The following is a 26674-nucleotide window of genomic DNA, read 5'->3' as shown; positions in this document are numbered from 1 at the left end:
GGTCATCGTGAGGGCACCAGATCTGCTGCTTTGTACAAGAGAAGGTTTGGAGGGACGTAATAAAACTGAACTGAAGTCCCAGAAAGGCAAATAACACAAAAGCAAAATACAGTTTTCCTGTTAAGCTGACCAAAAATAATATGTTCAACAGAGTGATACAGGTGGGATGCCAGAAGGCTGTTTCCATTGAAAATTCCATAGTGAAACGTTTCAGTGTGTCATTACCAATTTTTGTCCTGTGCTCTTCATTTTGCAGAAGAAATAAGCATTTAGGGTTCCAGCTGTCATCTCAATTCCAGATGAGAATGCTGAAATGCTGACATGTTTGCAGGATGGACAATCTCATTGTCATTCAGCTTCCTTTATTTCCCACATACCCTCTAGTTTGTTTGGGTCTTTTCCAAATTCACCACATGAATGCTTATTTCCCCCCAGGTACATTCCTGACACACCAATGGGGTCATCTTGCTCTACTTTAACCTGTCTGATGGTGAAGCAAAACCAACTTACCTTCCCTCTGTTCTCAGAGGAGAGAGAGGTGAGCTCAAGAGAGTGATTCATCCTTTACCCCTGAGATACATCCCTGATTTTATTAACTTCCCTTAGCTGTCCCTTTGGGCATGATTCCTATGGTATCTGGAGAAAAAGGTCTGAACTCTGAAGGAATCAACAGCAGAAATTCTCAAAGTATTCACAGAGCTGATAAGGTGAGAACTCAGTAACTTATTCCATAGTGCTAAAGGGTGGCACCTTGTTTGGCTGTGACATGGCCAGTTAATTTACCATATGGTCCCTGAAGCTGTTTGTACAATCATTTGAAAATCAGAAAAAATAAAAGAGGGAACTCTTGGGCCGTCAAGCTGCCACATCAAATAAAATTTGTGAATATTCATTGCTACAAGCAAAGTGTTCATTTATTTATACAGAGGCTTTGGACTTCAGCATCAGCTCAACAGCACTAAGAGGTCCTGCTTCAGCTCTGACCTGTGGATAAACATGAAGGATTCGACACAAAAGCCAAAATAAAATAAAAAGTAGGATGCCATGGACACAGAGAAAATCAGAGGGAGGAGGTGGGGAGGAGGCCACTTGCACACCGTGATGGGGTAGATCACTTGCTTCACTCTCTAGTCTTTACTCTTCAGCTCCTTTTGATAAGGGGATGACTCATTCCCAGCAGAGCCCTCTTGGTGTGCAGATGCAGTGAGCTCTTCACACTGACCACGGTTTTTGCTGGGCTGTGTTCCCACCCATGGCCTGTGCCGTCACCCATCATCCCCACTCACCAATCATCTTTATCCTCCCAATTTTGTCCATGAGCAATGCAGAGATGATGTTGCCTGGCAGGACAGACAGACTGCCAAGAAAGCTGACCAGGTAGATCAGGAAATCATTGTCCTCCTCGAAGTCGATGTGGCAGCCTTCCTTCTCCTTCATGAATGTGCTGTTTATGAGCCTGCAGTTGATGAATTTGTGTTCGTAGAGATCTGTGAGTGAAAGAGGCAAAGTCTTGACCCTGCTTGGCTGAACTCCCTTCATACAGCAGCAATGGGAGCCAGGATCTAACCAAATCAAAGACCCAAGAAAAGCTCCTCATCAAATGCAAAGGGCCAGGGAGTTTCTATTTCAGTGGCAAACTCTAGTTGTGTCCTTGACTCCTGGTGCATGCAGGATCATACACTCCTTTTATTTTTGGAGTCACCTGGACCAGTATCCCCATGACACAAGGACAGGGCAATGCAGGTTTTGATTTCATGGCATTATGGTTTGTTCTTTATTAGAGTAGAAACGAAAAGCTTCTTCGGGATAAATTAATGACTATTTTACTACTTACAGTCATCAACCACCAATTGGTTAAAATTATAGTTTAAGCCAAATTTACTGAATAGAGCTGTAAAGTGTCGAGAATTTTGCCATTACTTTAAGCTGTCAGGGTCTGAGTGCTGAATTTTGCATTTGTCACACAGCAGCCAGTGACACTGGAAGCCATGTGGTTAAAATCAACTAATGGAACAACCTGAAGGAGTATCATCCTCTTCTTTTTCCATCATCACTCTCATTACCCAGCACACACTCAAACTCACAGATCCCTATCATCCTTTTTCCCAGAAAATAGATAAAATAGTTCTCTGATAAAATAGTTTTCTGATAAAATAGTTCCTAGTTACGGAGATGACACCATAGCAGGAATCCCATTACCGGTATTATAAAAGACAGTAGAGATGATGGTGCAGTTTTCAAAGAAGGTCTCACTGGATGTCACATCTTCAAAGTAGCAATCCTCAAACAACGAATCCTCAAATTTTACTTCCTTGAATTTCATGCCAATAAACCTGTGGGGCAGAAAACAGAACTTCACTCCGTGCTTTAAGGTATTTTCTACACTGTGTAGTGTGCAGTGGCTGTCTCAAGAGACAGACACTAATGGCAATTTCTAGGGTCATTTACAGAAGAGGTGTTGCTTGGCTGCAAAACTGTTCTTCCAACTCTGGGCTTACATATTTTGTGTTTTAGTAGGACAGAAGGATTTGAAGACAGGTTTTTTTTAAAGAGATATGGACCTTTTAGGATCTTTGGCAGTTTATTCCTCAAAATAATCACATCTAACAAAATGTGCTTTTAAGGCCAAAGGGACAAAAATCCTCTCATGTTCAGTTCTGGGCCATCTGAAGAAACAGACTTTCACTCAATGCAGGGCATTTCCGTTGTGAGTTGACGTTGCTTCTTTCCTTATTCTCACCCTTCTCCCAGCATAAATAAACCCAGACATTATCAGGAGCCTATTGAGCCATTTGGTGAAAGGTTTCTGACAGTTGTCTAAACTCAAAGTGATTTTTTAAGTGAAAATGCAGTAGGGTTTCTGGAAAGAGTGGGGAGATATCTGAGTTCTGCTTGCAACCATTTCTGTTCGAGGTCTATTGCTTATCGTGTAATGAAAACAGATTTCACTAAAAATAATAAACTGTGTCAGGTGATTGATTTCTCCTCTGATGGGAAGCTTGACATGTCTGACCTGACTGCCTGAAGGATGACACAATATTGATTTACCTGTGAGATTTTGCAGGAACACTGAGAAGATGTATTAGGTAATGCACAGGCATGTTTGGACGATGTAAGGAGCTATTAAGAACATGCATTATTGCTCTAGTTAAAGAGGCCACGACTGTCACCAAATAAAAAAACCCTTCTAACATATATTCAGAAGCTTAATTGAATTGAGCACTTACAACACAGTGCAGTGTGATGGCTATTTACACCTTTAAATGAGCACTGCAGGGCTTCTTAACTGAATCTACTAACAGAAATTATTAATGCACAAAATACCACAAGAAGACTATTCAAGTCTTTTGCTCCATCTAGAAGGTCTCATAGGTTATAGCAAAACTTAAAACTGTTCTGCATTTGCTCAGTAATAGCCTGTCATGTATTTGCTCCCAAAGGCTGTTAGAAGCCTGTTTTTCCTGCAGTTTGCTTTATTAACATCCATCTTTAAAAGAGTCAGATAGCAATGGCCTGGTAATCTGTGGATTTTTAGCTCACCACAGTTTATGTCTTTGTCCAGTAAGGTGCTGAGCATCCCTAATTCTCAATGAAGTTAGTGACAGCTCAGCATCTCCTCTGGGCATAAGAAAAAGGTCCCCAGTCCCTACATTTGACTAACATCCACTTATCACCACTTTCTTTTGGGGAATAGGAATTGCAGGGCTAGGTTTTCACCACCAAGCACAGCTCCTTCCTGCAGGGAAGGTCTCTGGAAGGACAGGAGGACACATATTGGGGTCCCCCACCAATGTCTATCAGATATATACCAAGGGAATGGAGACAAATAGTTTCTGAGGGAAGGGGAACAATCTGGCTAGGCAATGAGATGTGGTTTCAGCTGTGAAGATTAAAACAATGAGTGCTTTGTGTAACACTGAACATACAGTGGGAACTCCCCACATGGTGCAAGGCAGCTGGAGCAACATCCTCTTAAGTCTGTCTGAGGCAATGGGATCTCCACAGAAATTACATAGGGGTATTTTCCCCCCCTTTTTATTGGGATTTTGAAAAGCAGTAATGGAATGGCTAGGATTTCTATCACTGTGGACATAGAGTGATTGGAGTCCAGGCTGGATACAAAAGAAAACCCACCAAGCTCAGTGCAAATAAGAGAAAAAAGGAAGGAAAGCAATGATGTTCTGCTGGAGCAACTTCACTGACTTCAAAGCATTAAAAGAGAAGGTGACACACACAGCTGTGGGGAGATACTGGCTGGAATGGGAGAAGCACATCAGTGTGGCCATGGCACACCTCACACTAATGGGCTGCAGGATAGAGCTGGGGTAATTCATATTGAGGACTTCAAGAGAAAACAGCTTTTTATTTTGGAAATATAGCAGCAGAGCAGTTTTATTACCGGTGATGGTCTCTGCTGCCCAAGCCCAGTAGATGTCAGTGTGGGCTAAGGAAAGAGAAATCATCTCTCCATCCAGAGCTGCCCAGCCCAGCCAGGTGGGCACCCACTGCCCTGATCCCAACAACGGGCTGCTGGAAACAGGACTCTTAACAGGCATCCCCCCGGGGTCTGGAGGTGCCATTGACTGAGGGAGAGTATGTGGAAAAACAGGCTAAAAAGGATATCTGGCTTGTGGAAAACTGCCTTTGGGATTTGAGAGATTTAGACAGTGTGTCCAGAAGAGCAACAGAGAGGTTCAAGTTGATGGAAAATGAGAAAGAAAGAAAGAGTTTCCTAGACATTTATTTCTGTTTGAATACATTGAACCAAATTCTGTTCACTTACTTGTCATTCCTGTATTCCCCATTTCTATGGATCTGGTTTTCCAAGGTGAAATTAAAGGTAAAGTGGGACACTTCTTCCTCATCAAAGATCTTCACTCGCGAATCATATGCCTCGTCTTGGAGATACCGAATCATATCAGGGAACCAGACAATAAGGCCATAGTAACTAAAGCAGGACAGGAGAAATACATCAGGAATACAAAATACTTCCAATGATCTACTTCATAACTTGCAAACTTGTTAAACTTCTAATGCAAATGCATTTCTGACACAAATTCTGGCTCAGCTCTGAAACAGGATGGAGCAAAGTGTTTCTTCACCCTAAACACTCCCCTAATCTCAGAAGCATGTTTGTCCATTCCCATTCATTTAAAGCAGGGCAATTCATTTAAGTTCCCCTTGGTTGGGGAATAAAGCAGTGTGCTATCCTTGCTGCCCAAGAGACTAGCAGAGCACTAAGAAACTGCAGATTTCTGCAAGTGTGAGGTTTAAGTGAGAATTAGACAAAATTTACCTGTAGTATAGATTTAGGCTCACCTGAATAGTTTTGATCTAGACTAAGGAACAGCTGAGAATCAGGCAGGGTTGTATCTTTTTTGTTTGTTTGGACAAGATCAAATGAAAGATGTAGAGGTGAGAAAGTCAATATATTACTACACTACTGACCACTTCTCAAGCCCTGATTTGTTCAAAGCACCTTGTATCTCATATAAGTAATTAGATGGATCAATATAGGAGAGCAAAGCTTAGTAAGCAAAGGCTCTTTAAAATATGACCAGGATTACTTTTGTAATAGTTTATTTAAATGTGTAAATAATTATTCAAACTCTGAGGGTTCTTTAGTTTCCTGAAGAAGTTAAAGTACCTTACCTTAAGGCCATTGTAAACCAAACCACAGCCAGCATCAGTGTGTTCATCCTGTACTGGGCTGTTAAACAATATAGCACATTGTCCCAGACCTACAAATCCACAAGAAGAAATTATCTGTCAGGACACCCTTGCAGACACTCAACAGATTAATCTCTGAGTGCATTATAAATCTAATGTGAGAAAAATGGGTTAATTGGGGGAAGGTCAGATGTTACATAGTCTTATATTCAGTGTTTGTTCAAAATTATATTTATTGAGATAAATGGCTTACAAAAAGGTCACTTGTTCAGCTATATGCCAGGGTACTTGATCTGAGCCCTCTGTAATGTGCTGGAGTGTATGACTAGGTCTGGGCTGGTTTGATGCTGTGTCTCTCTCTGGTTATATCAGTAAATGTGGTTATGAGACCCTTCCCAGACCTTCTGACAACTTGATCTTTTCAAGTATATGTATAGACCCAGAAGCGTTTTCAGACCAAGCTCCAAAGCTAACTGAAGAGCAAAAACCCAAACATAGCTGGCACTTCAGGAGGGGTAAGATGAACTCACGTAGGGAAGAAGCCAAGCAAAGCAAGAGGCAAACCAAGACCTGCTCCTCTTGGCCCATTGCAGAATATACTGCCAGGAACACAAGGGGATGTAACTCCTCATGCTCTTTACTTGCCACATAAATATAGTAATAGTACAGCACTTTAATTAATAATGACTTTCCTTTACATTCAGCTCATCCTTTGAGACTAGAAGTTCTAACGAAAGTCCTGCGTTGATATCAGGTGAGCAGCATAGCACGTGTGAAAGGTTAAATTAGGGAAGGAGACATTGTTTGAAACTCAGTCTCAGCAGGAACAAAGAGCAAACACTTTCTGAATCCACTGCAGGTGGTAATTTTACTTCTCCGGGTTTCAGGAGAGAGAATTAATATTTATCAGCTCAGGAGGAGAGCCAAGGGCTTGGGGCAGTGGCTGGTCCTGGAAGCTCTGCACTGCTGGACTATGATGATGCTCTCAGGGGCATTTTGGGGCCTGGCTGACAGTGTGGCAGCTTGTAGATGAACACATCTGCACAGAAAGAACAGTCAGATTATAGCCCTTTGCAAAAAACCTGCAGATTTTTTTGGGTGACAGTCAGTGTTTTAAAGCACAATGACCTGAAGCAATGAGGCACTGGAGCCCAAAACTCAAAATCCCGTGTGATTTTTTTTCTTCTCTTTACCTGTTTTAAAGTAGTTGTGATTCTGACCAGCCACCTCTGGTACCAGGTCCCTGTTGAGCTCTGGATTTCAATAAATTCATCTACTTGCTTTGGAGTTTTGATATAGGAAACCTGGAGAAAAAAAAGAAAGAAAAAAAGAAAGAAAAAAAAATTGGACTGAAGTTTCTAGAATTGATCTTGGGTGGATTTAAAATTCTACCATCTTCTGGGCAGTGTTTCCACCTGATCCCTTACTATCTTTTCCTTAAAAGTTAGCATTAACAATTGAGTTAATTGATTTAATTACAGTAAGAAACTGTTATAGAAATAAGCCTGCCTTTCTTCTTTTCATCCATCCTTTCATCCTATCTCTCTCTCCTTTCATGAAATATTTTAAGTGCATCATGTCCACTTCACTCTTTCATTTATTAGCTAATGCGCCTGTATATTACCTTATTTCTCTATCTTTAGATTCCCACTAGAAATTAGGAGTAGGCAATTATAGTAAAAATGATCCCCAAGATCAGCCACTTCTATCTAAACTGTGCCCTCAGGATCTCTCTAAGACAGCTAGTGAAATATTTCTCAATCAACATCTTTTAAATGCCACTGGCAGAACTTCTATGACAAATGAATGTGTAGATGGGAATCTTTGCAGCTGAAAATGCATCCTGCCATCAAGTGAGCCCACACCACGCAATCAGTTTGCTTCACCAAAACACTCTTAATTTTCAAAGCTGAACATCTGAACTGGACTGGTCATGAAACCTTAGCAATTGGTCTCAGATATTTGTTCAGTAAATTTAAGTGAAGGATACATTCAAGGAAAACAAATCTGTTTGTAAACACATGAAGGAGGTGAAAATTTGCTGAATAAATTTCTGGGTGTGAATGAGCGCCTTGGCTCAGCTGTGGAGTCTCTGCATTCCTCTTCCTGGCACTGTTTAAATGTCAGATCTGGGAAGTGTCCTGGTACCAGCTGACTCACCACAAACTGCCAACTTCTGGCCTATCAGAAAAACACAAAATCTGACAGTTTGTGCTACACCAGCCACACTGATCATCTGCCTGTGTCAACGCATGTCAGTACATCTCAATTCAGCCGGCGCGCTGCACCTCGAGGTGTGATACTGAGATCAGCTCTTGCTGCAGCACTCATGACATTGCTGGATGGAGTAACAAGCACTAATGGGTGCTGTACAGCTGCTTCTTCATTCTCCTACTGAGCTCAGTCTCCTAGTGCCCTACTTTGTGATTATATATATCTGTATATATTTGAGCTTCAACCCCCATCTCAGCGTTACAGCAAAGCCAGCTATGGATTTAAAGAGAAGGTCTCTCTCACCTTTTCTATCAGAGTTTGCATTAGTCAAATGGTTGGTAGCCAAAAATAACACATGCTCATTAAGTTCCTACCTGAAGCTGCACACAATTGTCATGCTCAGATATGAAACTTTGATTTCCTTGAAGGATCATTCCCAAGGGGCCCAGTTTCCTGACAACCCTGCTGAACATGAAGCTTTGCTCTCCTCCTTGATCAAAAATATATGTTTTACATACAACTGCGTCTTCTTTTCTCCATCCTTTAAAAGTACAAATCAAGAGCTATTCCCTGGCTGGCTCACTAGGAGTTTACAACTGAATTATAGTAATTTGCACCTAACCCCAGCATAAACCTGTTCCCTGATTCTACTATTAATGAATCCACTGGTGTGGCCTTTTTCACAACAAGGAGCAGACTAATGAGTAATAGCCACTCATCCCACTTTCCCTTGGAGAGATTAAAGACTGGGTGTGAGGCAGGTGGAGTTTGGAAAGCTCATTAGAAAGTACATGAAGTTTAATCAGAGTTTGATTAGAAGCCAGAATGGAGAAAGGAGTGACTCAGGTCTCCCATGTGACTAATATCTCTCTTATTTTGTTTTAGTCTCTTAGAGCAGACCAATTAACATGTGTGCAATTGGAAAATCACTGGTCTGTATGATGTAGAGTAACACCAGGAACAGTAAGTACTCAGTGCAATTCCCAGACTTGATTAATTCTTGAAAAAACAGACTGGCACCTAAGTTTAAATATACATAATGTATCTCAGAGTCCCTTTTCTGATTGCTGGAGGAGATTACACTGAAAGAGCCCCAAGGAGGAATAAAGTGGTGCTGTGCTGCACCAAAGAAGGTTATGTCCATCTTTTCTTTTCACACACTGATGGCTTTGTTAAACTCACCGTAAACACCCTCTCTGGCTCGCCCTTGGCCCTCATGTTGGTGTCATGAACTTGCTTGAGGATCATCCAGGCTTCATCATGTTTACCAATCTGAAAACACCAAAGAAAAGGAAAACAAATGTTTAATATATCAAATATATCTTTAATATATCAAAGTACAGAGAGAAACCAATTCTAGAGGTCCAGCACAGTGGAGAGGCACACAGATAGCACTGGCTGCATTAAATGTGAAGTGCTGAAAGCATGACTGGTGTTCACAGAGTGCAGCATCTCTGTGCTGGAGAAAGGAGTTGTCCTAAAACTGTCTGAGGCAGAAAGGGGGTCAAAAATAGAGCTTTAAAACCAGATGAAAGAGGAGATGGATAAGGAGACTTGGACTCTTACCCCAACTCTGCTAAAGGCTTGCAGGGTTAAGTTGAATTAGATATTGCTACATTTTACATCTGTGAATTGGGAATACAGAATAACTTGCTTAAGATTTTTGAGGTTTATGTATTTTACTCAGTAAAATGCACTCCTTCCTTTGCTCTTCCACCAGGATTCTGTAGTTCCATGCCAAAATTCTGTGAGATGTTTTCAAAGTGCCTTTGTTGGACTTATAAAATTCCCAGTCCTCACCACCTTCTTTCTGAACTCCATCCATCAGTGTCACACTAACCATCAGTGATTGACCCCATCATCTATAATCTTTGGGGTTTAAGCAGTCTGTGGAGCTAGTGCAGACATGTAGGAGTGGCTCTGCCTCTGAGCTTGTGCTCTGTGTGTTTGATAGGACAAAGAAAGACAGACAGTGACACATTAGGGACCTCCTGTCCTCTGCTGATATCCGACTGCAACGTTCAGATGAATCATCTTACCTCCAGCAAAAAACGTGGGCTTTCAGGCATGAATTTCAGCGCCACCAGGGAGGCGATACAGGGCAGAGCGCACACGAGTACAAAGACTCTCCAGCTGTGGAAGTGGTACTTGGTTCCCATACTGAACCCCCAGCCTGGAAACAGCAAGAGCCAACAAGTAAAAATACTGACCAGGCATTCTGAGTTTTTCTCTCCTAAAGCAGCTCTGAACTTTACAGCTCTGTATGACATGAGGACAGGTTGAAAGTTTTCTATTCTTAGTGCTGATGGCTCTTGGAGGCTCAATAACATGCTCAGTAGATAGCAGCGAGTTCATGTTCATTACAAAAATTGGAACATACTTGCTCAGGCTCTGCCCTTTTAAAAACCTTCTTTTATCTTTGAGTTTAGAAATCACCTAATGATTAGAAAAGCTCCGTACAGCTGTAGGCAAATAAGGGTGGGAAATGGTACAGGAATCAGGGCCATAATTTATTGCTGCCCAGTGATGTTACTGAAAGTTTACAAAGGTTAAATGTCTGATCTGAGAGGCACGTTAGATACGGCTCCTTTCCATCTCCTGCATCACATATGTATTAAACATTTCATGGAAATGAGCTAGGAAGGCAAGTTCATTTTTTTCCCGACCCACAAAACTTGAGATGGGATTCAAATTTAGAAGAATCCAAATCCTAATCCTGCATTGGAGATTCCTCCTCTCCTGCTTTTTTCCTGGTGTCTGACCAGGCTGGGTATTCCCTTGCTAAGGACTGGAAAGTACAGCGTCATTCTTACATTGTTCCAATTACTTTCCCTAGGCTCAAATCTCAGAAGTAATGTTTAATTCACTCTTTTTTTCTATAAACGTTTCTAGTCACATAAGAAGAAAATCATCAAGCAATGGTTTGTGCAGAGGTCTCATCTGAGCCGGTCATGGTGTTCTAACAATTTTATAAAGTTCCAAAATAGTAGGTGGAACACTGGAAATAAAAAAAAGAGAAGCTATAAAAATATAACATCAAAGAGTCATCTGAAAAATAATTGTCATGTAAATACATAAGGGCTTACTAAAGCAAACATAGTTGCAGATAATAGAATTATTTCTAACCTGACACTGCTGCACTAAGTTTGCCTATTTGTTCCAAAAGACTCTGTCATATCAATCAAAAGCATGAACATTTCTTTATACTGAATGTGCTTTAAGCATGCTAAAAATGGATTGATAGATAGGTAAATGTTAGTGGTTCTCTTCATGGTTTTTGTGGACTGTCCTACTTTCCTCAAACAGGATTTTGCAAACAGCTGGTGTCACTGAATACTGAGGAAATTAATCTTTTCCAGTAGATATTTGCTTCTGATGTTTTCCTGGTTATTTACGAATTACAAGGCATTCCATGTGACATGCAGACTTTCGCCCCTCAGTGCACAAATATGTTTCAGTTTACAAACATCTACTTTTTCATTCCCACTTCCAGGTCTGGGCAGGGAACCTCTTCCATTCCTGAACACATTTAGGTGAAGTCAGATGTGACTTCAGCCCATCCCATGCAGGGCAGATGTGTCAGCAGGTACACAGCCCTGAGAGTTTGACACTTAGCTAAGGGAAAGCATATGTGCTCTCCTCATTGCTGTCATTCATAGTATCCAGTAATTCCCTGATTAAAGTCATTTATTTTTGATAACTGGATCAATTTTTGCAATATAATCTCAGTCCATTTTCCCCATATAGATTAAGAGCTCAGGCTCTGGCAATGTGATTCAAGGGGTGTGTTTGAAGCTTTTGATGGAAAATAGCCCTCATCAGTCCTATTTACAGCCTTAGTATCAATCAGTCAGTCATGCAGTCAATTTGTCAGACCTTTCCCTGCACTTCAGATATCTGTTATTTTCAGTGGTGTTTATGCTGGGATGTGTAAAGACTGACTATCTCTATCTGTGCAGGGGCTTGGGGTAGTGTAGAGATGCAGGAATGTGGTGGTGTAGAAAGTCAAAAGCTCAAAGCAATTACCGTAATGTGGGATGATGCTCCAAGCCATTGCTGAAGCATAAATGCCACCGATCATCCAGAACATGCAAAGCCAGCTCAGGTGTTCCCCCCTCTTCTCACGAGACAGGAATTCAGAGAAATAGGCAAACACGATGGGGAGGGTACCCCCAATACTGAGGAGAAAAAACAGCACATGGGGAGAATGAGAGTCTTCTTCAATGGCTTTGTAGTTAGGATTGAACATATCAAGAGGGGAGGTCACAACCACAGATATGCTGCTCAAAAGTGAGACTTGGAGGGAAAATGTAAATCACTCCTTGGCTGAACTAGCTTTAGACATCAAAGATAAACAGGGTTCTCATACTCTAAAAGCTGAATTTCCTGTGCAGTTTGTACAAAGCCAGTGTAATAGCCTGCTCTTCACCTAGACATCTTCTCTTGTAATTCTGTGATCACTCATTTTAGGGAGGAAAAATACAGGCAGGCAATTGGAACTGCTGAGGGTCTCACTGGAGGCCTTGGCAATCAGGATTGTAAGTTGAGGTGGGTATTTATCAGTCTCACCTTCCTGTGCAATTTGGGCAGTACCAGAAGAATGTCAATGACCAAACTTTGCTGCCACTAGTGCTCTAAGGTTCAAGAGTGTGGTAACGCAACCACACGTGCTAAACGGCAGTGCCATCCCGGCTCAGGACCAGGGATGTTTCTTCTGAGCAGCCTTCTTTCTCCCACCCCACACTCCCAAACTGCCCAGCTGTGGTGAGACTCCTCCAGGACATGGGATGGATTCACCAGTTACCCACCCGAGGCCTGAGATAAGGCGGCAGAAGAGGAAGAATCCGTATCCCTGGACGAAGGAGGAGAGGAAAGCAAAGGCAGCATTGATTGCAAGTGATATGATGAGGCATTGCTTTCTTCCCAGTTTATCAGCGAGGCCACCCAGCAAGACAGCCCCCACCATCATTCCTAAGTAGACTATCAAACCTGTAAGTGAGAGAGAGAGGGAGAGAGACAGTGAGTTTGGTAACCGGGTGGAAATAGTATGAAATGTAGAAGCAGATTTTAAAATACCCATACAGCAGCTGATGTTGTCCTGGCAAACTGTGCAATAAAGATACCCCCATCTCCCCAGATCTCAGGTGCCAGAAACTCTGTCCATTGGTGAATCCTAATTTTCCCATCTCATGCCCATGATCTTGCATCACTCCCTGCTGCACCTCAACGTGCAATATGGACATACCCTCATTTGACCAGACTCACATCTTTCCTCCCCAACCTCACTGCTCACATATCCCCTGCACGTAAGCAATGGCCAGGCATAAGCAGCTTAGGATGCACGTGTCCCAGCTATGTGCCACCAACAATACAACAGAAATCTAATGTCTTAACTCCTCTGACCCCCCTGAGCCCAGCGGGATGGAGGATATGTAGGGAGAGGCTCTGTCAGGTTGCTGTTTATGTTCAAAAAGCTGTGAGAGTAGAGGGACTGGTGAAGCACAGCTAAATCTCTTTGCATTATTTCATCTCTTTCACTCTCTGCCTTTCACAGCTGTATCTGAAAGGATCAGTCTGTTATCCAGACTCACCTTGTGCAGCACAGCTACTTCCTTAGTTACTGAGCCAAGACCTGGCATCTAACTATAGGACACCTTGCTCAAGACTGCATTCTTGACCTGAAAATTTCAGGAGAAGGTAGAACTTGTCTTGACAGTTTGCTCTATAGATTTATCAGTCTGTCACTGTTAGGAAAAATGGATTCTTCTTTTTAACTTGACTTAGATCTTCTACTATGCAGTCCTCAAAAGACAGTCTCAGTGACTCATTTAGTTCCCGGCTGAATAGGAGAGAATGGGTTCCTTCTCCAAACAGTCTCTCTGTACCCATCCCACTGTGTGCTTGCTACTCTAGCCTGGAGATTGTGGCAGTTGTCCTTGGCTCTTCTACTGCCACTGCTGCCAAAAAGGCCAGAGGTTATATTGCCTTCTCCTTTATGAGGGTAGCAGTGTAAATAGCACTAATTAGTAATGCTCAAAGGTTAAGGAATTTTTTTTTCTTTTATTTTATCTACTTTCCAGATGTTGTCCAGCAGAAAGTGGTGACAACGACTGTGTTTCCTGGGGAAAACAGAGGTTCAAGAGTCTGCTCCCAAGAATACCTCCTGTATCATCTCAGACCCCAGGATTATAGTCTTTGCCTATAGGATGCAGAGTCCTGCTGTGGAGATCCTGATGGAGCCTGATCACGGCTGGATGTGATCCAGATGAACTTAGCTATTTCAGGATGGAGAACATCTGCTTGCTGGAAAGCAGAACTTGCAGTGCAGAGAGTTCTTGAAGGAAAAAAAAATGATGCTTGAGGATGTTTGGAGTCTGGGGGCATGTCAGGTTCAAGACCCAGCTGAGCAGGGGTTGAAGCAAAGCAGCAGTGCTCCTGCATCCCTGGGCCCTAGTGAAGGCAATGGATGCTGAGCAAGTAAATACACTGCCTTAATAGGAAGCATTCCTATTCACTGACTGAACAAATACAACTGAAAGAAACATTTTTCAGGCATGATTGACCCTTTGGAGGGTCATTTCTCACCTTGAACCAAGTTTACCTTCTCTGGAGGCCTGCAGGAGGACCTGTTTTGTCAAACACATCACTTGGGAAACAAGGTGACAATGAAATTTTTGCAATTCATTGTTTAAACAAAACAATCAGTCTGGTGGCTAAAGTCTGCTCTATGCCACCCAACAAAAGGGCTAATGCAGAGAGTTACTTGGCAGCTGATTCTTTCTTTTGATTGCAAATGCCTGCACTTGATTTAAAATGCATTACTAAATTAAAAGCTATGCAGCAGAGATCCATTGCAGCATTTGAAGGACACTTGTCTCACACTGATCAGAAGTGGAAAAGTTCAGATTCTGAAGTCTCCCTGTTCCATAGTAGGGTCACCTCTCTGAGTGGTTCTTTCTTTTCTATTCACACAATGCCTGTCAGGCAGTCAGGATTTTGTGTGTCAAAGGCAAAAAATCTGTTCTTGCCTATTAAAAGCCTTTGTACCAGAACCATGGCACAGGATTTTGCCATCCCAATTGTACCTTCACCATGAGCACGTGGCTCTGTGAAACCAATGCTCACTCTCTCTGCCCTACCCTCCTGACCAGAGCTGTCCTTGTGAGGTGATCTGAAGGTGTGTAAAGGTTTCAGATACTGATCTGAAGCGAAGATACACACACATCTGAAAGTCTGGGATCTCTATTTCTATTAACTTTGACCTTCACCTCGCTCACTGAAGTGCAAATTACAACGGTGAGCCAAAGCAAAAACTCTTTTAGTCCAAAACCTTTCTGAAGGAAGAATCTTAATGCAGTGCTGTATGGCTTAATGCTTTTACCACGGCTCCTGAGCTGCATTTAATGGAGCAGCTCTGATGGCAGCCAGCAGAGAGAGGTGATGATGAGCCCTCTGTCTCCTCTCTGGTGCATCGCTGGCACCCATCTGACAGCAAGTGCTGCCAGCACTGCCAGACCCTGAAGAGGAAGAAAAAATGATCTGCCAAAGTTAATTTTTTTAATTTTTATTTTTTTTCCGGAGAAAATCCCTGGATGGCAGATGTTCATCCAAATCCTCTTAGTAAGAGAAAACATCCCAGGTCAGGAGGAGGTGGAGGAGATTGTTACTCTCTTCTAGCTGGTGGTTTGTTGCAGCTGGATGCTGTGACCGGCACAGGCCAGGGTAAGAATGGGCTTAGCATAGGATGTGGCAGTGCTTGAAACTCGACATTAAGAAGTGAAGTGAAGCTGCTTATCTAGGTAAACCCCTGCAGACTCTGACTGTGAGCCCAAACTTGTGATGGAAGGGAAGTTTACACCTCTGTAACACAGCATCCATCAAACAGTGAGCAGCATAAAACGCAGCAGAGCTGTTAATGTCACAAACTCATTCAGAGGATGTTGCTTTAATTAGTTATCATATATGATAAACCAACTAATGCATGATCGCCAAGAAATTTAAAACCATGAAAATCTGTAATAAAGGAAACCTCAGGGACAATCAGGGACTGTCTGCTTGGCCAGGCTATGAGGGGAGGGATCCTGGTTATGGAAATGTGTATTTCAGGGTTGAAACAAAATCAGAAGGACACTTCATTATAATGGAGAAGTCTTTTTCGGAGGGGAAGATTGCATGTTCTGGCCAAAATAATTAAAATTTTTGGGGCAGCTGCTATAAAACAGTCTGTCAGCTGATGGATCTCAGGACTCAAAGTGCAGAAAAATGTCTGCTTTGCAGATTGCTCTGTCCTGGAGTAACAAGAAGGTGGCAGGGACCCAAAGAGGAACAGAATAGTTACTCATACAGTCTCCTTGCAGGAGAGACAGTCTTCTGGAGAACACAGTGATGGTTGCTACCTCTGAGAGAGACCCAGCTCATATCAAGGAAAGTCAAGTTTTAAGGAGAAGTAATCCAAGAAAAGTGATCACGAAATCGTATTTCCTTTGCTGGGTTACTTCTGTCCATCAAATATTCTACGGCACAACATTACAATGGTCTGCACCAGAATCTTGACTTCTAACCTCAGCTTCAAACCATGCAGACCTACACTGTGCTAGGAGGACTCAGCTTCCAGATTGACACATACAGTGCTTAGAGGAAATGGTAAAGGCAGCTCTGAATAATCCATTATTTGCAGACTATTCCACAAGTGCTGGAGTATAATGAATGCCTGTGGGAAGGTCTGCAACAGCCTCCCTCCCATAAAAGTGGTGGAAAACCAAAGAGCTGAAATTCTAAGAATAAATTTTGGGTTATGACTCATCCAATGCTGAAGTTATAAGGAAAATATGTGACCACTGACTGGGCTTATTCCCACTAGAAAAGAAGTAACATATTCAGCATTTTCACACTAAGAAATTTATTAGCCTTTACTGAAGTTGTGAGCTCCATGTTAGACAGGAATTGTGGATTTAAGATCTGAAGTTCTAGGGATATGTAAAAGAATATAATGCAGATATGGTAGACAGCTATGTGTCTGCTAAACTGTATTTTTGCTATTTCAATATAATTAAAAGTAGACTTGTAAGGGTTTCAGAAAGAAAACAAAAAATTCAAGGTTTACCTAAATCTCCATAACAAGCATGAATTTCTCTCACTGTTAGTTAATGAGATTAAAGTTCTTAAAGAAGAGGCACATCTGAAAATAATCCCTTTTAAGACAGGACAAAGACTTGGGGAATAAATAGAAAATTTTAGCAGAAAAAAACAAAAAGCTCAATGAGAAGAATTAGTCCCAGAGTCCTTGGGGCTTCCAGGAAGGTGAGGAGGCTGCCTGGGTCCAAGTGTAGGGTTATTTCTGGTCTGCAGGGAGCCAGTAACCACAGGAAAGTGAAAGCTCCTACCTGCTGACAAATCCCAGACCACCACCAGTACAGCCCTATGGGATAAAAGAGGCTGTTGAAGAGGGAAGAAAATGATTAGGATCTTGTATATCTTGCAGTTCAAACTGTAATAAAACCAAAATCCAAACACTGTATTAGTGGTGTAGAATCTGTTAGTGATGAACCTTATGGACACAAACAGAATTTTGTGAGTCAGGTCTGGACAATTTGGGACATGGCTGTCACAAGGCACAAGATCCAATTGTTGTAAGTAACTGAAATAAAGGGATAAAGAAGTTGTAGTCCTAATTCTCTTGTGCCATAATGATGGCCAGCGTGTGCCAGAACAGAGGGTGGTCTCAACAGAGGACAAGATGAGGGCTGAGTGACCTTTTTTCCCTTTCTTCCTGAAATTTCTAATGTGCTCTTCCTTGTAGGCTTATTAGTGCTTTCCCCATGAATAAACTTAACCCTGTAAATGGAAGTCAAATGAAAGGCTTGTCTCGTTACGCTTGCCTTGTAGATTAGTACAAGCAGTGGGACTTCTACAGCTGATGGCTCTGACACCGAGAAGTGAATCACCCATGGGAAAGGCAGCTTTCCATTCCCGGAGATCTGTGTGTGGATATTGGGTGAATCTGGCTGCTCGGGTGAATGGGATCGTGCACGTTGGAGCCAGAGGTGGATGGGTGAGCCCACGAGTTCCGTGCCGCAGCCCAGGCGGGGCGATGCACGCCCAGCTCCGCGCTGCCAGCAGGACGTGGGCGGCTGTTTACGCTCAGGCGGCTTCACAGTCTCCCCACAGGACTTGCCCATCACCGCAATACTCGTGGGACCATCTGGTTCTCCCCATCCAACCCCTCTGCTGAAGCTAAGCTTTCAGCTGAGGAAGCCAAACAAATCCTTTGCTGTTCAACAAAAACCTGGAACTCACCAGATGAAAACGGGGACACAGCCATCCCCAAATCAGACCTGTGCAAGGTGTGGGGTGTTCCCAAATCATAAAAACAACTTTTTTTTTTCCCCCTAATATGTCCCTGCCACTATAGGTGATGATGCTCCTTGTCTGCAGGAGCATTTCTGCCCAAAAGCGAATTTGCAGCCAGAAATCTGTGCCCGATTCTCAGGATGTGAACATGGGCTGGTCTCATCGGGGTCTTTAGCTGGCTGCTGTGTTGGGGTTAATGGCTGTGGAGGAACAAAAAAGGCAGCAACTAGCCATGGCAGAGCAAGGCAGCCATGGTTGGGCTTGTCTGTGCTTAGCCAGAGAAAAAAAAAAAGAAGAAGTAGACAAAAGCCATTGAGCTCTGCAGAGGGGATTAGGATTTACTGTCATATCAGGTGAATTCAGGTCAATGAGAAGCTGAGACCAGATTTTATCTCAGCTGATACTAAAACATCCTCTTCACACAACTAAAAGCAGGGATGTTGTTACACATCCTATTTAACCTGACTCACACAGACAAGCTTGAATTGCTACGTAACTGCATAATTACTAATAGGATCTTCTTTCCTAGTTTTTTTTAATCCAACGTTGTGAGGTTAAGAGTCTGTAAGATGATATTCTCCTTAAAAAAATATTATTAAATCATAAAAAGGAATAGGGAGCTGTGTGCCTGGAAAAGCAATTTTATTCTCAGCCTTGGTGTGGCTGTTTTACAGTTATGGGCAAGGCCCTTAAAAATTTCCTCAGTTTACTGAGCTGTGAAATGACGATAACACAACTGCAGCTCTGGGATCTGGGAGGGCTGATGATTTAACTCTGCCTCAAGTTTTTTATATGCAGGATGTGAAGAAGTTTAAAACATTACTATTTCACCATCTTTTATACTTGCTGTGTACTTACTGCTCTGTGCTTGCAAATATAATATTTAGTCCTCTGAGAGGTGATTTATAGCACTTGAAGATATATATTTATAAGAAGTTCCTCCAGATAATGATAGTGTGCCTTTCAGCAAATAAATAAATAAATACAAATTTCATGACTCTTCTGATTATCCTTAGCAAATAAAAAATTATGTTTCTGATAGGCTGTATCATACTGACAAGGAATATTCTCTTTCAGTATAAATAAGAATTTAATTATTGTTCTGACTGTTGCTGGTAAAGCTCAAGCAAAACAGATTTATCAAATGAATATGTAAAAATAATGTCATTATATGTTACCAAACTTATTCTTAACAACTAGTGTTAAAAGTTGATTAAATCAAAATGCTAAAATATATATAGTGTTGTTTCTTCTTTTTTTCTTGTTTGTTTTTTTTTAATGCCCTTGAAATCATCTTTAAAATAGCATTTTTCATAACAGAAAAATTCCAAATATATGTTTTGTCCCACTAGGGATATTTAGGGTGAAAATCGCTGTTAATTTGCATCTGATGGTGAGATGTTTATTTTCAGAATAAAATGTAAACGTTTTCTAAGATGTGTCATATCCACTTCACACATTTCATGAAACACCGTGGGCATCTGTTTATTTGTAATTTTTGCATAATTTGGCCATAGTTTGCTTGATATTTTCCCATGGTTGCTTTCCAAGGGAGGAAAAATATGCAATATGCAGAGTGTTTAATTCAAAATGTCCTTTTAACAGAAGCTGAACTTCACTAAATTGGTCTTTAGGAGGAATCTACTTTATCTCTCTTATTTGTCCCTTCCTGTTTCTGCTGGAGTTTGATTACTCACCTGACTTATTTCCCATTTTTTCCCTCCTGGCCTCTCTTGTTATGGCTGAGACCTTCTCGTGTGTTTAAATGTTAGCAGCTGCCTGGAAACCTCTTAACTGCACCTGGGAAAACCTGGTTATGTTTCCTTAGCAAAAACGTGGTGAGATAAACGTGGTTGCTTGGGAATAAACACAAGCTTATCTGCAGGTTTTTACTGGTACGTGGGGACAAGGCAAGGGGCAGTAGCTCATGTGTAAATATCCCTGATGCCCTAAAACCCTGTGATAATTTGAGGGAAAGCTGTGCCTTCACTAATCACCTGCCTGTTCACTCTGTGCAGACACACTCTTACAGGACTGTCACCTCACATTAGGCAGATACTGAGGTGAAGAGCTCTTTGACTTGCTGCCAAGTCGACCCCTAAGTGTCACTGAACCCTGAGTTCCAGTGAGATCAACTTGCAATGCCACAGACCATCGAGGGAATGGAATCACAGAGGGAGATGAGCGTGTGTTGAAGGCTATGGGCTTTGTGGGAGATACCTTTTTCCTAGTTGCAGGAGGATGGGTGCTGATGCTAACCCAGGAAAGATTTTGAGGAAGATTATGTTCTCGTCTCCAGTAACAGTGCTTCCCTAGCCTTTTCCTTCAAGAGCTGATATTTATCATGGTACAGCTGCTCAGAAAAGGGACAAAACCTTCTTTCAGGGGCAGTACTTGGGATGCCAGGCTGTGCTGGAGGCAGGTCTGCACTCACACTTCATGTCCCTGCACTGTCTTGCAGCCTGTCAAACCTCCAACACCCTCTGTCCCCTGCTGCTGTCACCCTTTGTTTGGCAGAAAGCCCACATCCAGAGATCTTTACTGTTCTCTTCTTATGCCCTCCAGCAGCCCTGCACCCACTCCAGCCTGCTCTCACCCTCACTTCTTGATGCCCTGGGCATTCATTATGCCTATCAGTGCACCTCTGTGCAATCTAAGGCTTTCTAAGCACCACTTAATTCATTTTCACAAAGAGTCATCTCACAAACCTCAGACCCAGCAGCAGAGAAATATCCAGCAGGTAAGAAAGTGTGTTTAACAAATAAGATGGAGTGAATCAGCAATCTGCCCCATGTACACCACCAGTCAATAACAACTGAGTGCTACCATAAATATCCACTTTCCTCCCTGACTCAATCTAAGATGAAACAACTCCTATTGTTTTTAGGAAAATTCTTTTTCCCCCCCTCATATTGAAGCCATCAAATAGTGTGAATACAAGTTTTGACAGCAGATCCCCCAAACAAACAAGCTGAGAACAGGAAAAATTGTTCTGCAAAATCAGGTTCTCTCAAGTTGTCTTCAAAGGTGGGCAGGAAAGGCAGCAAGAAGAGTTCTCTTCCCCTCATTAGCAGTCCCAGATTAGCTCAGTTAGTGCGCGGGAGGATGGAGCTGGGATTGGATACAGACCCAAATGTCTCCTTATTTATTCAGAGCTTATCAGAACACCCTGAACTTTCAGCCTTGCAAATACTGAGCTGGAAAAAGCAGAACGAGCTCTCTGGGGAGATTTAGTGTTCATTTTTTACCTGTGGCTGGGCCAGAAATACTTCAAAGATAGATTTTCTTGTGACATTTGAAGTTTTCTCATTCAGGTGCCTGCCAGAGCTTGAGCTCCACAGAGATAGATATTTATGGGGTCAGAGTTTCAGAAGATCTCAGCTTTCATAGAGTCACCAAAATAAATGACCTGCTTCTCAATAAAGGTCTCATCACTGAAAAGACACCAAGCCTGGTGTCCCACAGGGAGCTGGTGAATTCCAAAGTCCCTTTGAAATTAGGATCCAATTGTGAGTGGTTTGCTTTTAGATATCTGACCTGAGATATTTCGAGCTAGAATTTTTAAGTGGTTTGTGAAGCAAAAATAGTTATTAAACCCTTAAAGACTAAAACTAAGAACAAACCTAGCTAACTATAGCAAGAAACATCCTGATCCTCAAGTTCAAAGTAAAAGGAAGAAACAGAAATGTGTCTATAACCTCAGAACGCCAAGAGGAGAGGTCTATATAGGGAAAATTACCTATTGCCTTTGTCACATAAAATAATGCAAATAGAATTGAGTCAAGGGCTGGGGTCTGGTCCCAAACCTGCATTTACCTCACATCAGGCAGGGCTTCTGGCCCAGAATGTATGAGCAACAGGCCCTGATGATTCCCTGCAATTCCAGTATATGTCCATTAAAACACACTCTATTCCTCCTAAAGCAGTTATTCCTACTTTATTTTCCTTCCAGATGGACTGTACTATTGCGTGACTGGCTCTCACTACAGGCCATGCTGGATACTTTCCTGATTCTTGGAAATGTGGGAGGCTTTGCTGTCTTTGGCTTATGGAATTTGGCTTGCCTATTGTTCAAGGAAAATATTGTTCATCCAAACCTTTCCACCCAGTCTCACTCCCAATAACTAAGCCTTTGTATTTTGACCACAGGGAGATGTCAATAGTGATGCAAAAGGGATGTTGCCAGTAGCCTCAGCCTTTGATCCACATGCAGCACTTTAATTGAATTCCACAGACCTAAAAAGAAACCTCCATTGGCTACATCTGATTCAGGACATATGAACAAACTGCTCTGACTGGGAAGTTAGCAGGCAGAAGGAACTGACTGCACAGATGATTTGCCAGCTGGGACTTCGAGCTGAAGAAAAGGGAGACCTGTACTTTCTAAAAGCTTTGAATTCTGAGTCACTAGATCCACCTTTAACTGTTCTTATTTGTCCTTGAACACCCCTCTGAGCTTTGCCCTGTGGACCTGCAGACTGCGAGCTGCCTTGCTCAGATCCAGCCCACAGTGACCAGCGCTGGGCCCACAGCACATTCAGTACAATTCCACCGCTCTTGGGTAGCTGCCTTCTCAGTAGCACAAACCCCACTTGAGTCAGATCCACCCAGGCATGACTATGCATGACATACAACACAAGAGGAGAATCATCAGAAGATCCTGAAATCAGCTGCTCCCTAGGAAAAGCTGTTCCAGATGCTGTTTACTGCATTAGAAGAGCTGTTTGCCAGCGGCACTTACCTAACATCCCTTTGTTCGAACTGGACAAGCACATATCCTTCTCAGCACTGGGAAGAACAAATCCAACCACAAACACCTCCACCCCATCTGCCATCAGTGCCAACCCTAAAACAAAGAAGAGGGTCCACTGGAAGCGTCCATGGCCGCACTCCTCAATGATGTTCTCGTACTGGTGGGCAAGTTGCTCCTCGTCCTCCATCCTCTCAGCCATAAGGTCAGCACGGTCTCTGTACTCATCAGCCACGGCAGGAGCTCGCTTCTGCTTCTCTTTAATGTCATCAGGGTGTGGGATCCCTTGGTATTCCCCTTCATAGACCTCATCATCCTCATCATGGCCTTCTGTAACATCACTCTGGGCATCTTCTTCTTGAGCGGGCTCATCCCCGCCACGGTAGTAGCCATCATTGGGAGCATCATAGTTACCATCCTGGTACCTGTAGTCATCTGAGACTTGGTTTGTGTTTCTGTATCCATCATCCATTCTGAATGGAGATTTCTAAATGCTGTAGATGACAGCGTGTAGAGACTCTAAAATATGTACAGATTTGTGCAATTTCTGGTGTTGGTTACTCAAACATATCTTTTCTCTGTTCTTTGCACTGATGGGATACACAGCTTTCCAGCCTCAGAAGGAGAATTACTATATAAAGGTTCTCTTTGACAGAGTCTCACACAGCTTTTGATAATGCTTCACTTTTCAGCTGTCATTTGTGACTTGCTGGCTTTTCTGTTTCGGGTGACAAGAGCTGCTGTCTGGGGAACAGCAAGGGAACAGCAATTGCACAGCCAGGGAATTAGGAGGACTTGACAGGTTTTTCCTGATTCATTGTGGTGGTGAAGGTCATGTCCTAAGAAAGAGGAAACAATAGCAATGAGACAGCAGTAAGCTTGCAAGCACACATTCACTGAGTTTAACACCCAACATTTTGAATGCACGCTTTTCCATTGAAACAATATGGCAACAGAGGAATGTTTTTGCATCATCAAAACCCAAAGCCTCAGCAAAAAATTATCAATAAAGTGTACCAAGTTCAATGGGAACATAAAGTAGAATGTAAAGTACAATGTGGTCCCAATTTCTGTCGTTCCTAGAAGTCCTGCCTCCCACATGTGGTCCTGGTTTCCACAGAAAGCAGAACAGCACTGGGCTGAATTGCTGGAACAGGCCTCTCAGGTTGCTAAATATGTTTCTATCCATCTATTCAGAGTACAGTCATCCCTGCTCCCTACAACTACCTACCATCATAATGAGACAAAATATGATCTCGGTTTTCTTCTTCATCCAGATCCCAAAATTAATTTCATTTATTGGCTTCTTTTTTCCCCTAGTGTCTCTCCATCTGTATGACGATGTGCACGCAGTGTCCGCCAAGATAAAGTCACCAAAAGTGACACCAAGCTCTGTTCTTCCCGTATCTAACCATCAACAGGGGATGATTTTCACAGAGAGCAGAAAACAAAGCTAATACTGAATCACTGCTCTCTGCAGGGAGAAGCAAGGGAAGCCAAGACACATCTAAACACATACTCATTTTGGACACCTGATTTCCATTATTTTTCAAGTGTTTTCCAGCCAGCTGGCTCTCCAGTGTTCCCCTGCATTTGTTGCCACACACAGCTGTAGACATGGAGTTTGGAAGGAGACGCATGTGGGAAACAAGAGTGGAGTCATGCTAGAGGAGCCAGCACAGCGTAGGCATGCACAGAACGTGGACTCTGCTTTAAGCTTTGAGCTGCTTGCCTAAATAAAGTGTAAATGAGCTATGGATTGACATGGGCAGGCACCATATGTGGGTGGTGTTACCTACACAGTCAGTTGACCTATAGAAGCGCACACAAACGCACGCACTGTAAATAACAGTGCTATATGCAGCTAAAATGACTTCAGAAGAGAAATTCAGTAGCACTTTCACAAAATGCTAAGAAGGGCATCGCTCCTGCTGCAAATGCTGTGATTTTCTGGCAGCCCAAGTGCTCAGAGTAAGAAAGGAACAGAGCTTTGACTTCTCTGTGTGGATTAATGGCCATGCCTTGCCTGTGCTGTTCATGGGAGATGCTCCAAGAAACTTTATAAAAGCTTCCTCTGCATTTCTGTTTATCTGCCTATATATTTATGGCACTTAATTACAACATGGTCTCTGCAGACCCTGCCAGAGCATCTTCCTTTTCTCTGCCCCTCTGCTATTTGTTACTGCATTCAATTTGTTTCCTCTTCCCTTTCTTTATGCTGAATCACACCATACATTTTGCATGAAGTGAAAAAGGCAGTGGGGCAATTTTCCAGGACTCAGAAAGATCCCAAAGGCATTATGGTTATGTTATAAAGATCAGGAGTCTACAGTGCAAGCAGCAGTAAAGAGAAGTATTTGCATTGGCAATGGAGGTATTAATGCGCAGGGGAGCTAATACATCTGAGAGCCATCAGAAACACTTAAGTGAGTTCTACAGCTCTGGTCTCAATGCTGAACTGTCACCTCAAATGGTTAAATAATCCAAAAGTACTTTTGAGTCTCAGAACCTCCAAGTCTTGAAGTTCAACTTTCTTGATTACGCAAAGACTTGTGTCATGACTGAACATCGTGTTCTCCAAGACAGTCAGATGTAGTTCCACAGAGACATATTTTCTTTTGAAAAGTAGGGGAAGGAGCCTTTTATTTAAAAAAAAAAAAAAAAAAAAAAAAAGAACAATATGTGCTAAGGAACATTAGGCCTTAGTTTGGAAGCCTTTAAATATCATCTGCTGGCAGGTTATGCTTCAAAGTGACCTCCAGCGTTGGAGCATGTGATCTCACTGTATCTGTCCCTTTCTGGTTGCTACAGAACTAGATTGAAAACTCATCTTAGGAGATGAAGCAATAATAACACCAATAACAGAACTGATCAGATTCAGTCTTCACAAACCCTACCCCTCACCTTACACCTGCTTTCCCAGAAGGTAAAAATATGTTCTTAAGGACCAAGCACTAGAAATTTTTTTTTTTATTCTATTCAAAAGCTGCTGAGGCTGGAAGTTGAGCTATTTGCTTCCCACAACAGCAGGACCAAAGATCACAAACTTAGAAAAAACCTACTGAAGCATCTGTGCTCTTTCACTGACACACAAAGATTGGTATTTTCCGAATGGAATCACTTACATCTTGGGTAACCTAAGAAATAATGACATGAACTGATGAGCCTCATAGACCAGTGACAGCCACCTGTGTGGGTAAGAACATGTAATTCAGAGAAAAGACTGTGGTAAATAATAATCACTGGGTTCCCATTTAGTTTGTAGGATGGATATTTTCTAGGATCACTCTAGGAGAAGGGGCATTGCCCAAGGCAGGCTGGAACTTCAGACTTTCGAACACTACACTTTCATACTTCACACCACTTGTTTCCTTTTGTTGCCACATATGCACAGGCTGATTCACTCTAGACCTGATTCTTTAACACCCTTTCACTCAAGCTGAGCTTGGCTCACTCACATTAACAGCCCCATTTAGCATTTAGATGCAAAATCATGATGTGTCTTAGAGATGGCAGGCTTGGATTGCTATAATTACCCTTCACAGTGATGCATGAGAGCTTGAGACAAATATACACACCACACCGAGCATATTGTGGCAGGGTGGGTGTCAGTCTCTTTTCCCAGATAACAAGCGATAGGACAAGAGGAAATGGCCCATGTTGTGCCAGGGAAGGTTCAGACTGGATATT

General features: G+C 42.4%; 1 protein-coding gene across 2 annotated transcripts in view; it reads right to left on the bottom strand.

Moving 5' to 3' along the window:
* Window positions 1-26674, bottom strand: part of SV2B (synaptic vesicle glycoprotein 2B) — a 64940-nt gene that overhangs the window by 7317 nt on the left and 30949 nt on the right. For both annotated transcript variants that reach the window (XM_051796693.1, XM_051796694.1), the window contains exons 2-11: window positions 22976-23823; window positions 12693-12873; window positions 11911-12062; window positions 9924-10057; window positions 9067-9156; window positions 6864-6974; window positions 5653-5741; window positions 4784-4948; window positions 2200-2333; window positions 1287-1487 (exon numbers count right to left, since the gene is read on the bottom strand). In XM_051796693.1, the coding sequence (XP_051652653.1) occupies window positions 1287-1487; window positions 2200-2333; window positions 4784-4948; window positions 5653-5741; window positions 6864-6974; window positions 9067-9156; window positions 9924-10057; window positions 11911-12062; window positions 12693-12873; window positions 22976-23456 (1738 nt within the window). In that variant the 5' untranslated portion in view covers window positions 23457-23823. The remainder of the gene's footprint in view (window positions 1-1286; window positions 1488-2199; window positions 2334-4783; window positions 4949-5652; window positions 5742-6863; window positions 6975-9066; window positions 9157-9923; window positions 10058-11910; window positions 12063-12692; window positions 12874-22975; window positions 23824-26674) is intronic.

The sequence above is a fragment of the Manacus candei genome, unplaced genomic scaffold (assembly GCF_025592945.1).
Source record: "Manacus candei isolate 608988 ecotype Guabito, Panama unplaced genomic scaffold, ASM2559294v1 h1tg000046l, whole genome shotgun sequence".
NCBI classification, from domain to species: Eukaryota; Metazoa; Chordata; class Aves; order Passeriformes; family Pipridae; genus Manacus; species Manacus candei.
The sequence above is the reverse complement of the archived record's forward strand: the minus strand, read 5'-3'. Positions and strand labels throughout refer to the sequence as shown.